This window comes from Anopheles cruzii, chromosome 2 (assembly GCF_943734635.1).
Source record: "Anopheles cruzii chromosome 2, idAnoCruzAS_RS32_06, whole genome shotgun sequence".
NCBI lineage: Eukaryota > Metazoa > Arthropoda > Insecta > Diptera > Culicidae > Anopheles > Anopheles cruzii.
The window spans coordinates 47,013,093-47,029,790 of NC_069144.1; the positions used below are offsets into that span (position 1 = coordinate 47,013,093).

A 16,698-nucleotide genomic window follows, 5' to 3' on the forward strand; every position below is an offset into this window, starting at 1 on the left:
GCAACAACAGATGTTTGTTTTCGATTCACGCTGTCACTTTGTGAGGTACGTTATTTCAAGCACTCATCGCTGGAGGCGCTGTTGCTAGTCTTAGGACTTGTGAATTTCAAAAAGTAGCAATAAATAAATTTTTCTCATTTTTCGATTATCCAGCGTTTCAGAGGACTTCCCGGTGACGTATCCGATCGGCTTACCTTTCCGCCTCCCGTTACTCCTACTTTTCAGACGATCGGGCTTCCCCTTAGCTTTTTCTTTTCTTTCTTTTCATTTCCCGTGACTCCTCCTTTTCCCCAAAACTATCTCCCCCAAAAAACCCCTATTTCACGCGGATTGGTTCAGTTAGTTTTGGAGAAAATGCGGTACAGACAGACAAACAACCATTTTTGTATACTAGTCTATAGATTGTTTATTTCAGTGTTCAGTAAAGTATTTTAAGAAAGTCAAACTTCACCAAAGAATACGCATTAAATGAAGTAATATCTAATTGTTGCCCTAAGAAAGTTGCCTAATGTTGGTCCTTGTCGTGAATTTGCATATGGCCGCGCAGGATGCGTGCCGCATGGAACGCTTTGCTGCAGATTTTACAAATGAAAGGCTTTTCGCCGGTGTGAGTCCGAATGTGATTTTTAAGGTGGAATTGCTGTGCGAATTTCTTAGGACAGTGGGGACACTGATGTTTGTCGTGAATTTGCATATGTTCGCGCAGGTAGCGTGCCGAATGGAACGTTTTGCCGCAGACTTTACAAAGGAATGGCTTTTCGCCGGTATGAGTTCGAATGTGATCCTTAAGACGGTATAGCAGGGCGAATTTGTCAGGGCAATGAGGACACTTATGTTGGTCCTTGTCGTGAATTTGCATATGGAGGGTCAGGTAGCGTGCCACATGGAACGCTTTGTTACAGACTTTACAAAGGAATGGCTTTTCGCCGGTATGCGTCCGAATGTGATTCTCAAGTTGGAATGGCTGTGCGAATTGGCCAGGGCAATAAGGACATTGATTTTGGTCCTTGTTGTGAGTTTGCATGTGGTGTTTCAGGTGGTCTGCCGCATGGAATGTTTTGCTACAGAGTTTACACACGAATGGCTTTTCGCCGGTATGAGTGCGGATGTGAACTTTCAGGTGGCATGCTTCTCGATATGCGGCGGAGCAATGTGGGCATTGGTGTTTTCGTTTGTTTCCATGCACATTACGAGTAACTTTTGGGCCCTGCATTGTAGACACTGAGAGCTCTGCAGCGCCGATATCCTTTTGGGAACTTCGTCGCTTATTTGACATCAACAGTCGCTGCTCGCCGACTACGGAGACAGGTTGATTATCAGTGTGTACTGAATTTTCTTCACTATAAGTATCCATTTGATTAAATGTAGGGCCTTCGGCGGCATACTGTATACCCAAATAGCTTTGAGCTGAAATTGCTGTTGGGTTGTCAGGATCCGTGACGGGCTTCCTTGCCATAGAAAATTCTTCTTCGATCTTACAGTTGAAATCTATAGGATCCGTTTTGAAAATATTATGCTCATGTGTCAGATCTGTAACCGATGACTGAGGCTGCTGCTGGTCGTCCATTGGTTCACGTTTCACAAGTTTTTCCAGCGATTCTTCCTCTGCCTCAAACAAATCGTCATGATTATAATCGTATGTACTACTTAGCTTTCGTGAATTCTGACAAAACATCTGACTCAATGGATAATCATCTTCCGAATCTTCTGCTGCCACCTCTGTTTTGACCACCGATCCAACGCCTTCGGTTTGCTGTGTGTCACCGTCAGAATGCTCTGCAGTTGTTTCGAAACCGGTCAAATGGCTGATGTCCACTTCTTCCTTAAGCCGATCGATTTTTGCATTGTTTAGCATCCATATCGAGCGCAACTTGTCCAGAAAATCAAACCGCGATTTGCAGGCCGAACACAAATACGTTGGAAATGCTGGCAATAGTTTCATCTGCAAAAAGATGAGGAGCGTGTTAGAGCCGTGAACGAAAGCATGAGAAACTTCCACTTTAGAAGGGCATATTACCTGAACATTTGCACAGGAAAACGTTTGTTGTAAAAGATATTCGCCACGTTCGTTGGAAGTGACCGACTCCAAAGTGCCATCAGTGGACAGGCACTTTCGACATATAGCCATGGTTCTAGAAAGAAATGAGCTGTTAAATATATTCGTTCTTGTTTACCGTCAACTTACTCGACTGCAATTGGAGCTTTAAACCGTTTCGAACGTGCCATTTCGACTCCAACAGTTTATTAAAGAAGAACGTAAAATTGTCCACGTTTCTATTGTTTACTAAACAAAAGTTTGCTTTCCAATTGTCAATCGTCGATTTTTGACAGCTTCTAGCCCAAGAGAAAAAATATGGTCACTCATTGATGCTGTGAGTTGCCAAATGCTGTCAATTTGTTCATTCGTACGAAATCGTTCTCAACAGATGGGTATAGAATTTCTCATTTCTCGATTATTCGGCATTTCAGAGGATCGGAATTCCTGGTAAAGTATCCCATTGACTTCCCTTTCCGCCCCTGTTCTCCGTTTCGAACGATCGGGCGTCCTGGTGACGTATTCGATCGGCTTCCTTTCTTGCTTCACTTTGCTCCTCCATTTCAGACGATCGGGCTTCCGGGTGACGTATCCGATCGGCTTCCCTTTCCGCTTACCGTTGGATACATTTCATAACTCGCACCAGCTGCATTTGGCTGAAATTGTTTGAAAATTATCTGAATTTAACTTAAATGAACCTAGATTTTGTATGGCAGAACAACGCTGTGCAAAATTTCACGCGGATTCAGTAATTTTGGAGAAATCGTGGTACAGACAAGAGGACAGGAGGACAAACATTCAGTTTTATATATATATAGATAGATAGGTAGAAGATAGAAAATAAATCAATATTTAATTTATGGTAAATAATTTCATTATTTTATCGATAGATGGTTCGGACTTTGTAGAAATAGAAAACTAAACTAAGATATGTTCGTTAACGAGCAGAGAAGGAATCTACATCTTATTACACTATGTACTTAAACTGTCGTAACTCGTATCAGGAAGTTATCGATTCCAACAAATCTTTGATTTATATCCGATATCGTGAGACAAATCTTTTTCTTAATAATTCCACTGCCACATTTAAAGCATAAAGCTCAACCATCGGTCTCATTTACCATCGTTTATTTCGTTTCAAAAGCAATTTGAGCGCCGTCTTGATCTCGTCTTCGTTCATACTTTCAAAATCTTCTGCCCGAAAGGGAAAGAACCGATTATCGTTACCGTTAGTGGTGCCACCCGTTTCACCGGTTCCCCCGCCCCCTGCCCCGGTTTGGTTCCCATCCTCGTCCTCATCGGCATCCTCGTTCCGGCGCTGCTGATTGAGATACCTCCACAAGAACGCGCCGAGCACGGCCGTATTGGCGATGGCAACCGACTTTAATCCCATTAAAATTTTCAATGGTACGATGAAAGCCTGCAGCAACAGAACCGGAAGCGTGACGATCGCCAGACCCGCGATGAGATACTTTAGAACGTGAATAATCGACGTACCGATGCCGGACCAGCTGTGGTCCGAGATGCTGATGGACTGGACAGCCGGCGACAGATCGGGTTTGCACTGTTTGGCCGCACTACTAGCAACTCCATTACCCGTTCCCGATAGCGACGGATGGACAATTTCACCGTACCCTGGAAACAATCTGCCACAAGTACGTGTTTGAATTAGTTCAATGTTTAAGGCACAGCAGGGGCGGATATTGATCACATACTCGTCACCTTTCGGATCGTCGTAGGTATAGTATCGCACGTTGCGCTTATTGCGTCCCTCATCTTCCGGCGATTCTATACTATTTCCACGGATGGCCGCATACACGGAGGAGAGCACCAGATCCTTATCCATCACCACGGGCGGTGAGTGCGGCACACAGGATTTGGCGAAATTTGCCATCACAAACAGAACGACGCACCTCCGGTTCATTGCTGATTGAAACTTCGGTCGAGAATAAATCCGAGAACGTTCGTTCCTGCTTTTATAAATTTTTGTTCCAGCCGATAGTTCACCACTGCCACTCGCCAGTTACCCGTTCTAAGCGGATTAACTCTTCAAATTGGTGGAGAGAATCGCCAGAATCATCAAAGCACGGTTGTTTCCCATTCCACGGGTTTTCAATTGTTTCTTCCCCGTTCGTACAACGGAACTGAAATTTCCCTTTCAACGGTAGAACTATGTCAAAGTGGATTAATAGAGATCATAAATGTTTTCGTGGACGGTCAAGAGACGAGATGTGCTTTGAAGCCCTTTTCTACCTGTCGTACCTTCCGTCTGTTTCGAGCGCTCCATTTAATTAATGTAGTTGCAAGAATATCTGTATCAGTTTAATAGACAATTTGTTTCTTTATTTAAATATAGTACTTTATATTTATTCCATTTCATCATCCGTCTCGTTATCTTCCTGGATCAAATCATCATCCAATAACTCCTCACCGTCGCTCTCCTCATCATCCATCGTTTCATCTTCTACGGCCTCATCATCCAGCATATTATCGTCATCAGTGTCCTGCTCGCTTTCCTCATCGGAGTCTTCCTCCGATTTCCTCTTGCCAGGTTTGCTTTCTTTCTGCTTTTTATCCTTGTTCTTTTCGCTAGTCTTACTCATTATATCGTCAACGACACTAGTGTCCAAATTTGCATTCTTCGCCTTGCGCACTGCACCATCGACAATCATCAGCCGTCCGCCGGTGAGTTTCATCAGCTTTTCATTTTGCTGGTCAACAAACTTTTGACGCGGTCCGACCATTTTCGGCACAGGCACCAGATTCGGATTGATCACGCTCATGTACAGCAACAACGATTGTTTGTTGTCCGTCGTTGTCGTCACGTAGATTGAACCCACGTTCAGCCAACCGCCCGGATAGTCTGTCTTCAGTGACTCAAGCAACGCCATTCCGTTATCAATCGCCTGATGGTGCGTCATCTTCCCGGAGGCAAATTTGATCTCCATCGTTCTGCCCGTGTTCGACCGGCCGTACGTCACCTTTCGGAGCGCTTTTTCGATGTTTTCGGCAATCTTGTCGTCGTTGGTGAGAACCACGGAGGTGGGATTTTTCTTACGCCGAATAAAGTGTGCTCCCAACTTAGAAAACACGTGGCCAGCGATGCGAGCATCGACGAGGAACCGATCGAAACGGTGCACCAATTTCAACCGTAACTCGAACTCTCGATAATCTTGCTTCAGCTGCTGAAACGGTATGATCTGGGCAACATTCGTAACCCCTGCCTCGGCCAGCTTATCTTGCCAGTGGTAGAGTGTGTTCTCGTAATCGTACTTCCGGCCACGCTCCAGATCCTTCACGATCAAGCACACCTCATCCTCCTTGGACAGGATCGGGTGTGGTAACAGCCTAAGACAAAAATGAAATGTTGTTTTAGCTCTTATTTATTGCCTGTCTGCTGCAGCCCAATACTTACATCCGACAGTTCCGGGACGGATACTCGGGAATCTTTACACACGCAATTTGCAGAGCGAAGCGAACATCGTCACCAAACAGTTTAACCTTTTCATCTTTTGCTGCACGCTTTTTTAGTTCCTTCAGAACCTGTCCAAAGGAGGAACGCGATACAAGCTCCTTCGGCACGAGAGCCAACGTTTCGGGAGTCGCTTCTGTGGGCACTTCGCCCTGTCCTACGGAGCGCTCTGGTAGCCGCGGAATGAGGGGCTTGTTTCCTTTCTTTTTCTTTTCATTCTTCTGTGGATCAGCGTTTGTGCCCTTCTTCGGAGGCTTACTTAGCGGAGGTAGCAGCTCTTGTTTGGCTGCTGCTGCTTTCTTGGCTTTCTTGGCTTCCTTGGCTTTCTGGCCTTTCTTAGTCTTCTTGGTTGGTGTTACCACTGGCTTCGCAGTTTCATTCAATGTTTTGGTCAACGGTCCCTTTTTCTGCGCTGCACCTTTAGCCTGCTTCTTTCCCTTACTGGTTTCGGCCGTAACCGGTAACGGTTTTGGGATTTCGAGCGACTTTTTCGCTGGTTTTGCCACCGAATCTTCGCCATTGCGAGCTTTGTTTTTGGGTTTCGTAACAACTGCGGGCTTCGGGGATTCTGGAGACTTTTTCGACGGGTTCGCTTTACGCTTCACGGACAGAACCTTCTTCTCGGCGAACGTAAGCGGAGCGGCCACAGGAGCTTCTGCCTTCACGACCGACTTCACAATCGACTTGTTCAGCTCCTTCTTTTTCGATTGCTTCGCTTTTACTACGCCCGTTTTGTCTTTTTTTATGTTCGCCACTGCTTTAGTGGCTGGTTTTGGAGTTTTATTCGCCTTTACCTTCATTTTTGCAGCACCAATTTGCTAATAAACGACGCAGAAACACTTCGGCACACAGCAAAACAGCACGTGTTGTATTTGTTTCGCCGGTTGACGTTTGTTTGACATTGACCAAGGTTTGACAGTAATTTTTGACACGGAATGAGCAAATCCGAAAACAAAATGTTGGAATTGGAATATTTCTGATTTAATAATGATTTTAAAGATCTTTGAATCAAAGAACCATATTAATTAGAAGTTTCTTATCTAATATTCCGTTGTCCTTCTTGAAGTGCGTTGCCATTTTTGACAGTTACGTAAGGGAGTCTTTTCATTATTAAAGCACCGTGTTTCGGTCCCGCAATGTCCGTATCGGCACTGTTAACACGTTTCATCGTTGCGGGTCAAACATTGACCGCTCCCGGTGTGGTAAGTTGACTCCTGCACCCTGGCGAGCAGCAACTGATTACCTTCTATCCAGTTCCAGCAGGTGCGCCATAAATGGGCCGACTGGCGGATGATTAAAGATCACAAGCGCCGGCAGTGCGTGGTGCAACATGCGGACGCCCGGCTACGGGTGAACTCTTTGCGGAAGAACACGATCCTTCCAGTAGAGCTGCGTGATATCGCCAGCAGCGAGATTCACGCATTTCCGCGCGATTCGAGCTTGGTGCGAGTGCGAGAGCGGTGCGCTGTGACGTCCCGTTCTAGGGGCATCGTACACCGGTGGCGGGTCAGTCGTATCGTTTGGCGCCATCAAGCTGACTATAATAAACTATCAGGTGTGCAGCGGGCCATGTGGTAGAAAGTACTCAGTATGCCGGAGTCAGTCCCGCTACCTGTATTTAGCAATTAGTTCCAAGTGAAGCAAAGCGCTAATAAAGTGCTGCAGAAAACAGCATTCTGTCGTCCATCATTCTGGTCCAAAAGATAAGCAAGCCAATCACGGTTGTTGTATGATACAACGGCACTTTAATAACATTCGATGCTCGGCACGAATCAGCTCGTCCTCTAAAAGCCCCCATCACCTGCTTCTTCCATGTCGTCTTCTTCATCGCCACCATCCGGTTCCTGGTCGGCCGTAGAGTTGACAAACTCTGCCGAATCCAGTACTCCCTTGCGTTTGCTTCCATTCGCCCCGCTCTGTTGTTTGAAGTGATCCGCCGTACGCTTCCGTAGCTCATCCACACCATCATCTGCTGCGGCCCATTCCAATACCAACCGCCGACCATACAAGTGGGTGCTGCGGCCAAGGGTCTCGAACGCCCGCTTCGCATCCGCCTCTCGTACGAACTCGACGAATCCAAACCCACGGTGCTGCTCCTCCGCATTTGCCACCATCTTCCGTGGCAATCGGAGAACTTTAATATCACCGAAAGGCCTGCGAAAACAAAACCAAAAAATATGCACAATGAGAAGTGACTCACAAAACTGAGGTTGAACTGGGCCATACTTGAATAGATCCCGAACTTCCTTTGCGTTCGCCTGGAACGGAATGTTTCGCACGAGAATTTTGCTCCCGGTCTGCTTCTGTGCCTTGCCTTTCCGTCGGCCACTGCCATCGTCACCGGGCTTATGAAGAGTACGATCACTACGCGCCAATTCGACCGGCCGCCCGTCAATGTGTGCAAATTGGAGATTTTTCAGAGCATGATCGGCCGATTGACGATGCTTGAACTGTATGAACCCGTAGCCACGACTCTCACTCGGTCCTCCACCACCGGACAGATCCATCTTACGCACGACCTGCACGGAATGGATGGGACCAACGCTGCGAAACCGTTCGCGTATCGCCGATTCGTTTGTAGCAAAGCTCAAGTTTTTGATGAACAATGTCGTGCCATCTTCCGGCTCAGTATCGTCCTCCGGCTCTTCGATCGGTTGTTCTTTCACCACCTCTTCTTTGACCGGTTGTGAGGTAGCATCCGCTTTGCTTGTTGTGGTTGGTCCTTCACCGGTTTCACCGGATGATTCGGCGGGAGGTTTATCCGATTTGAACGTATTCTCGGGAGCCCACTCGAGGTACAGGGGCAACGATTCAAAGAAGCTATATGCGAGCTTCTTAAATGCCTTACGTGCTTCACTCGGATCAAGGAATTCAACAATCGCTACAATGGAAACACATTAACAACTTTGTTTCGATAGTTGCACAAACAGTCTCGCTTACCGGTCACGCCACTCGGTGGCAGCACCACACGCCCGAGAATGCCAAACTTCCCAAACAGTTCCCGTAATGCTTTCGTTGTGCAGCTCGGGGCCAAATTTTTCGCCAAAATCAAGGTACTCGAGCGCTTCGCAGTGGTCTCACCAAACGCGTCCAGCTGAATGCCATTTTCCTGCAGAAAGCGTTGCATCTCCAGGACAACTTCTGTTTCACCCAGCGCCAGACGAACGGCCGCACTGGTGCCGCCATCCGGGCCCATGAAGACAGTTTCCTTCGTCGTACCGTACTTCTTTGCGACCGCTTCGGCAACGGCATTTTCACCCATAAACAGCGTGTTCCAGTTGTGGCTCGATTGGGCCGTCTTTTTCAGGCTATGTTCCTTTTTTTTCTTATAGTTGGATTCCGACTCATCGGCCTGCTCATCGGTGTCTACCTTCGCCGGCAGGATGTGAAACATGCGGCCCTGAAGGAACGTTCCATTGAGCTCGCTGTAAGCGGTAACCCCGTGCTCGGGCATCATGAACGTAACCGTACCGAATCCCTGGCAGATTGAGAAAATGGACAGTTTGAAACTAGCAGAACGAGTTCCCTTTCCGGATTTGTTTCACTCACCTTTATCTTGCGTGTCATGGCATCGATCGGTACGTCCACCTCCGCTACGGGGCCATAATTTTCAAACAACTCCCGGATATCCGCTTCACGCACCGAATATGCTAGGTTCCGGAAAAAGAGCTTGCCAGACTCGCAAATAGTTTCACTCGGCACATTCGCACGCTGCCGTTCCCATTTGGCTTGCTTGGCACGCTTTGCGCTGTCCTTCTCTTCCCGATCGCCACGATCATTTTGTTCGGTGAAATTGACGATCCTCACCTGCTTGCCACCGAGAAAACTTTTGTCCATCAGCAACGCCTTATCGAGCTCGCTTTCCGTCTTGAAGCCAACGTATGCGAAGCCCTTGGCCTTCGGCGGAATCCGGACCGAGTAGGGTCGGGCGGTCTTGAAAAAGCGCAACAAATCCTGTCGCTTGGTGCTGGCCGGTATGTTGCGCAGTTTGGCAACAAACAGTGAAATTGCGGGTTTCTTCGGTGCCGGTTGTGTCCCCTCCTTTTCACCTTTCGTTGTCTTTTCCAGCGGCTTCTCGTCATCAGATGGCTCCTTTTTCGAGTCAGGTTCCGTGTCCGGCTGTTGGAACTGGTTGTCCCAAACGGACTTGCCGGCACGCTTGTGTGCGTCCAGAAACTCCTGAAACATTGGATCCGCCTGATGACGATCGAGCACATCTTTCGCCGTGGTCGGTTTCGGTTTTTCCTCTTTCTTCGCCGATTGGCTTTCGTCGCTTCGTGGGGTTGCTTCAGCTGCTGCCACCGGTTTCTGCGAGTGCTTGCTCCAAACCTTTAGGTTTTTCGTTTCGCTCAACGCAACACATGGCGCGACACTGATCTTCGAGGTGCGTATGAAGGTGTTGTTGAAATGCTTGATTGCCTTGGTGGCCTGCTCTTCGGTCTCGAAGCCAATGAAACCGAAGTTTCGGAATTTACCCTCCGGTGTGTACTTCAGCTGCACATCCGTGATGATCCCGCAGGTGCTGAAGTGATTCTGCACCTTCGCTTCATCGAACTGCGGAGTAGGTTAAACTGCGTTAACAGGGAGAAACTCAGATTCCGACCGTCCGTAGTACTTACGCCGTTCGGGATGTTTTTCACTATTATTCGCGACATTACGGTTTAACGTGCAAAACTATTTCGCATGCTGATTTCTACTCACATGTTTTTTTCAAGCACATGCTGTGTGTTTTTGTTTTGAACGGTGACGTTTCCTTTAAGTGACAGCCAGGGTTGTGTTGAGAGGAAGAAGTTGACATAGAGCCGGTACACACGCAACGATTTGACTGCTACTTTGATCTGTGCAATCGCATAGCACAGGCAAATCGTAACGTCTGGACAGCGAAATTGCAACGATTTTGGTCGTTGTCGACCATCGACGCAGATCTAGAAAATCTGAGCAAACGAGCATTAATATCTACCCAATTTCCACACAAGTGTGCGTGTGCTGATGGTGGATAGACGTGTGAACGCTCCACAGATTGCTACGATCCGATAACGACTTTGATCTGCGTAGATCGAAGTAGCAGTCAAATCGTTGCGTGTGAACCGCCTTCAAAGTAAAGAGAGCGCAGAGAAACGAGAGAGAAGAGAAATCTCGCAATGGTCAGTTTCGGTTAAGAAAGGTAAGGTTTCAACATCTAGCCAGAAGATACACAGAAAGGTTTTTTTTCAAATTTCAAACAAAAATGCAAGCGAACGGTTGTGTGCGCGCGTGTGAGAGATAGATAATTTCCCGGCGAATTTTACATGTTTTCGGTTAAAGTAAGCGTAATAAGTAATTAAAGTAAAGTACAGGACAGTGATTTTTTTTGTTTTGTTTCATCGCGGTTTGGTCGTAGGAAGGTCAAAACGGCAGCATCAAATGCTCAGTCGGTTTTGAGTTGGTCGTTTTTTTTTTAATAATGCATTTCCCGAAAACAAACCTCCGTCAGGAACGGATGTACGATTCGGACGGAACAGAAAAGTGCGAGAGAAGTAACTGGGGGACACAAACACACACACATGTCCCTCAACCCATTTAAGCGTTTTGTTTACAGTTCCGTGCAATCGTGTCTGCGGCTTGCGTGTGCTTCACACGCATCGTGTAGGTGTGGAACTGGGATTTTCTATTTATTGCTCACCCTAAATGTGCCTATCTTTTACGCGAAAGTTGCTGTGTCGCGGTTTTCTCCTGCATATCTCGTGTCCGCGTTACTGTGGGCGGTTGGCCTTCGTGTTGGCTGTGCAAAAGGATCGTAGCGCACTCGAAACATAACAGCCACTTGTGAGAATTTGCGAGAGTGAAAGAAGAAGGGTTTAGTTTGGTGGTGTCTGTGTAGGTTCATTGTTTCATTGCAACCGGCCTGTTCCCCCACTCGAACGGTGCAACTAGATGCGTTTAGCAAGCCGTGTTGCGTTTCTGCCAATGACACACGCAAAGGAAATGGGTTCCGCTCCGCTTACCCTGTGGAGAAGCGCTGAAACTGCACCGGCTGGCGTCCCCTCGTTCGCAGTTACCGTTACAACTGTTGTAACGCCGTGTCATCAGCTTCTTGGATGTTGTGCAAAAATAGAAATAAATACTCCAATTTCGCACCTTCAAAGCGTGTAGATGTTTTGCCAAGAGAAAGTTTCAATTTGCTCCACCGAAAAGTGCATCTAACGCGATAGAGAACGTGACCGTCGTCAATGAACGGTAAACCGTGTTGACGTTTGTTTATTTTTCTATTTGCTGAACGGTGTGTTTTTGTGTGTGTACTAAATTCGCTTAATTTATTCGTTCGCATCCAAGTATACGCGGGCGCGCTTCCCGTTGCTACTAGCTACGACCCGTGCTCCGGCGGTGGTGGTAGTGTGCCGTACCAAAGCAGTTCCTGTTGCTTCGAGTATCCCAATTGGTCCAAAATTAGCTGTCTCGTTGCTTGGTGTGTGTGTGTGTCACGCAATCCGCTGCTCCATTCGCGATCAGCGGCTGCCGCGCCGCGGTTCTAAGCGGTCCGCGGCAAAACAAGTTTCCTGCCGCCGCTAAGTGCGCGCATGTTTGTGTGAATGCGAAAACGCGGTTGGACGCGTTGTGGGGCTAGGGCTGCGTAATAATGGTGTGCCGCTTAAGTGGCCACAATGTTCCGTGAATATTTTGCCGCTCACATCATCAATACTCATTTAGTTCCTAACCGCGCGCTAAGCACACACTTTCCATGGTGCTAACACTGTGCACACACACACACAGGAGCGGCCGCGCGATGAACGCACGACACCGTGGCGAGGTTCAATTGTCACCTTCCTTTTTGTTCCGTGTGTCCGTCTGTCGCCCCGAAATCCGCGGTCTACTCGGATCGTTCTGGAGTCAACAGTCGGCAAGGTTGATGACACGCAACGCATACCGCGAAGAGGTAAGTAAACGTCACAATCTTCTATTGCTTTTCATGCCATCGCAGTCACCGGTGAGAATGGTGGCCGCGCGACGCAGATGAAGCTTCTAATCAGCGGTTGCTCTCAATAATTGAATCGTGGGGAGTGATAAAAATAACATGACGACAAGAGTGGTCGACCGTGGCAAGAGACCAAAAACACGGGGCAGAGCGGAGAGATAGAGAAAACACAAGAACCTGAGTGAACCTGAGAAAGTGCATCGTTCGTGTTGTTGGTCGGAAGGCGCTGTTCCGGCGGGCATCACACTCAATGTCAATGCCACTGTTCACCTTTCCCGTGGGACAGAACTCTCGGGTCAGAGTGCAAGAGAGTGCACCTTGAAATCGTATTTTATGAGGCGATTCTAAGAGAAGGTTGTTTGCTCCATCACAAACTTGTCCCAGCATCCCTCGTGATCAAAAAAAGAAAAACAGAGAGAGAGCGAGAGTGAGAGATTGACGTCGATGAGAACAGGCGACACGTAGCAACAGCAGCATAAAAAACGGGTTACTATGTGTTGGTTCGCATTCCTCGAGCGTTTATTAGTTATCTTTCTGCTCGGTGGTGAACCATAGACAGTCGGCTAAACGGTGGACCAAATTTTGCCACGCAAAACAATGCGATTAATGAAATCGACGATTGATTTATTGAGAGCAGTCTTGTCAACCTCGAAATGTTACTAACCTTATCAACCGTAACGCTGTTGATGCAAAGCCTGCTTTCAATGTCAGCCGGACAATGTCGGAACACATCCATGAACCGAACCGCCCTGAGGCCTTGCATTCGTTAGTTTAGATGCGATTAGAACCGTAAACGGAAAAATGTTTCTCGAAACGGGCAAAGACCCTTTGATAAGCTTTTCCATCGGGGATCCGGTTCTTATCGCTTGCAGTTCAAAGTTTACGGGCAACTGTCAACGATCATTGCCAGGGGGACTACGACCCATGGACGAGAGCATTTCCGGTGGCCAGAACTTTTAACCACCGATGGCTCGATGTTTGCGACCCAGTGTGCGTCTCACCCCAAAAAGCCGTCCCAGGCTGCCAATTAGCCGTAGCCAAGCGCAAATGCAAAATCCAAGCCGAGCCGCACGCAACAGCTGCGTGCATTCATGTGGCGTGTAGATTTATGGTACACAAAATTGGAACGAAGAACCAACGGCGAATTCCGTGGGACGGATCCGTGGGCTTAAAGGCGTATTCATCTCGGTGTATTGCTCTGCGAGACAGTTTAAACTCGTTTTCAGCGTGACTTCCCCGTGGTAAGTTTGTGGCCACAACTCGTCTCAACATCAGCACCACACCCGTTTGAAAAGGGTTGTATTTTAATGCCCTATAAAGGTTCTCCTGAGGGAGCGAGACATAAAGTACCCCTCGAGAGGATTATTTCCTTTTTCTACATTTTCCGGCGCTCTGTTCAAACGTTCTCTGTCTGTAATCTCGAGACATCCTCGACAGCGCGTCTTGTACGTGACGGCGCGTGTTTATTTGGAAGCGTGGGCTAACGAACTGGCCGGAGTCGTGCCTTGCAGCCCAACACATCATTTAAGTCGACGACGTCCTTTTCGTGGGCAAACTTTTTCTCAGGCAACGTGAAACCCCCACATAAAGGCAATTCACCTTCCAGCAATCGGGAGCGGGCATTAGCCTCGAAATGAAACGACCCAAGAAGGACGAAAAAAGGGGCCAAAAATCAGAACCACGCAGCTCGAAGAACGGACAGGTTGCTCGAGGAACGATCGAAAACCGGTTTAGGGATAGAATTTGGAAGGCACCGATAATGGAGCGAATCTCGCACTCAGAACAGAAAAGGATCGAGTCTAAGCTTGTTACGAGAGTAAGGGAGAAGAAACACCAAAAGAAGTATAAACAACAAGAATTTTCTCCCGCTGGTTCTACGCAATCTCTGCCGGGCCCTGACACATTATTCCCATGATCCCATGATTCCACAACATAATAAAGGCAAGGTTTCGTAAACTTTCGCTGGTCACCGGATCGGAATTTTTGGGACATCGTACGATCGATGGATGAACTCAACGCCTGATCACGTTGGGCGGTTGATGTGAAAGTGCTCATTGATCGAATAAACATAAGCAAGACACTATGGACGCCGATTGGGGGAGAAAGTTGCCCGAATCGAGTGCTGTTCCATCCATGAGGTGGGCACAGATAGGGGTTTTATTTGAATTTCAATTTTTTAAAGCTTCTGTCCTGCAACCGCTCTGGTAAATAGCCATTATTGCGAAACATACATCGCTGTCTACGCGACGGAAGATTAATCTCGCCAGCAATTTAGACTAGAGGCCAAATATTTGCACATCACTCGCACACAGTCGGTTAGTGTTGAACACTTTTTCCCACAAACGTTTTAGATAAGATAACACTCTGACCGGTGCGGACCCTCGAGAAGCGGTCCAATTAGAGCGCGCGTCTAGTGCGTTGCGAAAGGTGAAGTGTGAGCTAAGGTTTGGACCACTGTGTCCCGTGATCCGTCGCAGCCATCCTGAATCCCGGGGGCACAGCAGCAGCGATGGAGTTTGTGCTCGGTGGCACCTCGTCGATGTGCGCCGTGCTGTTCACGAACCCGTTCGACGTGCTGAAGACACGCCAGCAGCTGGAAGGGGAACTGATGGCACGCACGAATCTCACCAGCCGCTCGTACAACGGTCTGCGGCAGTCCTTTCTGACCGTGGTCCGGACCGATGGTTGGCGCGGCCTGCAGAAGGGTCTGCCGGCCGCCCTGGTCTACCAGTTCACGATGAACAGTGTCCGGCTGGGGACGTACCAAACGGCGGAGAATCTCGGCTGGACTCGCAGCACGTCCAATCCGTCCCTCACTCCACTGCTGACGATCTTCTGGGGAGCGTTCGGCGGGCTGGCCAGTGCCACCGCTTCCTGCCCGGCGTACGTGGTCAAAACGCAACTGCAGGCCGTCTCGTCCGGGGCGTACACGGCCCGGTTTCAGCACCACCACCGTGGCACCGTGTCCGCCTTTGTCAATATTTACCGCCAGAGTGGAGTCCGAGGGCTGTTCCGCGGGAATACGGCCACCATAGCCCGGCTCACCGTCGGCTCTGCGGCTCAGATGTGTTCTTTCAGTGCGTGCAAAGAGTTCCTGCTCCGGTACGAATTGTTCCAGCAGTCGATCGTACTGACGGCCCTCGCCAGCAGTACCGTGGCCGGGTTCTTTACCAGTGTCTTCATGTCACCGTGCGATGTCGTGACGACACGCATGACCAACCAAGGTGTGTTGTGATGCGGGGAGGCGCCGGTCTTCCGGTTTCGCTGGTCCGGTTTTCTCTGTACGTCTCTGAATTTTTCGCTACTTGCAGCCGTCAACGCAAACGGTCGCGGTTTACTGTACGGCAACATCTTCGACTGCTTCCTGAAAATATTCCGCGCCGAGGGCCTGCACGGGTACTACAAGGGGTTCGTGCCGATGTGTCTGCGCGTCGCCCCGCACGCGGTGCTTAACCTAACGTTCTGGGAGTTCTTCAAGGGCCTAAACGACCGGTACTCCCAGCCACATCACGGACATTAGCGAGATCTACCGGGGTGTGTGCGTGTTTTCTGAAGGTTGACCAAGTTATCGTGGTTATCTTATCAGCTTGCACACACATCCATGGAGAAATGTTGGACTGAACGAGCACCATGAGAGCACAACGTTCTTAAATACATTCAAATAAATTTCGAAATTCCACGTTTTTCATGCACTTGCTGATGACAGTAGCTCATTACGAGGGAAGTTTTGCTACCTTTAGCCTAGTAGCCCTGTTTCACCACGAAACAAGGCGATCACCTGTCAACGAGCATGTAAACGAGCAGATAACAGGTCGTGAGAACCAACATGCCAACAAGAACCAACATAACATTGATCGGTCCACCACGAAACCCAATTTCCGTGGAAATTTGAAACATCCACCGCCAACTGAGGTAACATGTTCTAGATAATTGATACACCGTTTCGCCGTTACTGGCTCATTCGCAGAAGGTGCTTGTAGTTGGCTGCAATGGTTGCTTAGGTTCCATTGGTCAGTAAAGTCGAGTCGAGGTTTTGTTCGAAGAAACCGACCGTGGCCGATTCAATTGAGACCGTTGCATTATTAAACACCGCTGCCGCTCTCTGATTCGCGCAATCGATACGCGGATTCGAGCCAACAACTTCACGGCAACTTTTTCGCGCGTTTCGACGACTGTTCCGCGTCTCAGGGGCCCTTCCAATCGAGAGTGTGAAGTTACTTTATTGGTACTTGTTGCTGG

At 48.4% G+C, this 16,698-nt stretch overlaps 5 protein-coding genes across 5 annotated transcripts; 2 read left to right on the forward strand and 3 right to left on the reverse strand.

Annotated features, from left to right (window-relative positions):
- Positions 1-496: 496 nt before the first annotated feature.
- LOC128268179 (gastrula zinc finger protein XlCGF8.2DB-like) lies at positions 497-1,598 on the reverse strand. The gene has a single exon (XM_053005205.1). The coding sequence runs from the start codon at positions 1,565-1,567 to the stop codon at positions 506-508; it is 1,062 nt and encodes a 353-aa protein (XP_052861165.1). The 5' UTR covers positions 1,568-1,598; the 3' UTR covers positions 497-505.
- Positions 1,599-4,383: 2,785 nt separating this feature from the next.
- Positions 4,384-6,307, reverse strand: LOC128279194 (ribosomal L1 domain-containing protein CG13096-like). The gene is made up of 2 exons (XM_053017914.1): positions 5,451-6,307; positions 4,384-5,383 (listed from the first exon to the last, which is right to left on the reverse strand). Exons 1-2 carry the CDS (start codon positions 6,305-6,307, stop codon positions 4,402-4,404), a joined length of 1,839 nt encoding a protein of 612 aa, XP_052873874.1. The 3' UTR covers positions 4,384-4,401.
- A 137-nt stretch (positions 6,308-6,444) lies between these two features.
- Positions 6,445-7,143, forward strand: LOC128267697 (28S ribosomal protein S14, mitochondrial). Its single transcript, XM_053004587.1, has 2 exons — positions 6,445-6,709; positions 6,762-7,143. The coding sequence occupies exons 1-2, from the start codon at positions 6,644-6,646 to the stop codon at positions 7,083-7,085; spliced, it is 390 nt and encodes a 129-aa protein (XP_052860547.1). The 5' UTR covers positions 6,445-6,643; the 3' UTR covers positions 7,086-7,143.
- Positions 7,144-7,252: 109 nt separating this feature from the next.
- Positions 7,253-10,162, reverse strand: LOC128267301 (probable RNA-binding protein 19). The gene is made up of 5 exons (XM_053004106.1): positions 10,127-10,162; positions 9,057-10,061; positions 8,448-8,985; positions 7,734-8,388; positions 7,253-7,661 (listed from the first exon to the last, which is right to left on the reverse strand). The coding sequence occupies exons 1-5, from the start codon at positions 10,160-10,162 to the stop codon at positions 7,292-7,294; spliced, it is 2,604 nt and encodes an 867-aa protein (XP_052860066.1). The 3' UTR covers positions 7,253-7,291.
- A 2,175-nt stretch (positions 10,163-12,337) lies between these two features.
- Positions 12,338-16,138, forward strand: LOC128267391 (solute carrier family 25 member 35-like). Its single transcript, XM_053004215.1, has 3 exons — positions 12,338-12,420; positions 14,811-15,683; positions 15,771-16,138. The coding sequence occupies exons 2-3, from the start codon at positions 14,969-14,971 to the stop codon at positions 15,977-15,979; spliced, it is 924 nt and encodes a 307-aa protein (XP_052860175.1). The 5' UTR covers positions 12,338-12,420; positions 14,811-14,968; the 3' UTR covers positions 15,980-16,138.
- Positions 16,139-16,698: the final 560 nt, after the last annotated feature.

Coding starts and splice junctions, on each gene's coding strand:
- LOC128268179 (XM_053005205.1), bottom strand. CDS start 1,567: ATGGACGACCAGCAGCAGCCTCAGTCATCGGTTACAGATCTGACACAT.
- LOC128279194 (XM_053017914.1), bottom strand. CDS start 6,307: ATGAAGGTAAAGGCGAATAAAACTCCAAAACCAGCCACTAAAGCAGTG. Junction 5,384..5,450: donor CCGTCCCGGAACTGTCGGAT/GTAAGTATTGGG, acceptor TTTTTGTCTTAG/GCTGTTACCACACCCGATCC.
- LOC128267697 (XM_053004587.1), top strand. CDS start 6,644: ATGTCCGTATCGGCACTGTTAACACGTTTCATCGTTGCGGGTCAAACA. Junction 6,710..6,761: donor CATTGACCGCTCCCGGTGTG/GTAAGTTGACTC, acceptor CCTTCTATCCAG/TTCCAGCAGGTGCGCCATAA.
- LOC128267301 (XM_053004106.1), bottom strand. CDS start 10,162: ATGTCGCGAATAATAGTGAAAAACATCCCGAACGGC. Junction 8,986..9,056: donor CCATGACACGCAAGATAAAG/GTGAGTGAAACA, acceptor TCAATCTGCCAG/GGATTCGGTACGGTTACGTT. Junction 7,662..7,733: donor GAAGTTCGGGATCTATTCAA/GTATGGCCCAGT, acceptor TTGTTTTCGCAG/GCCTTTCGGTGATATTAAAG.
- LOC128267391 (XM_053004215.1), top strand. CDS start 14,969: ATGGAGTTTGTGCTCGGTGGCACCTCGTCGATGTGCGCCGTGCTGTTC. Junction 15,684..15,770: donor GACACGCATGACCAACCAAG/GTGTGTTGTGAT, acceptor CGCTACTTGCAG/CCGTCAACGCAAACGGTCGC.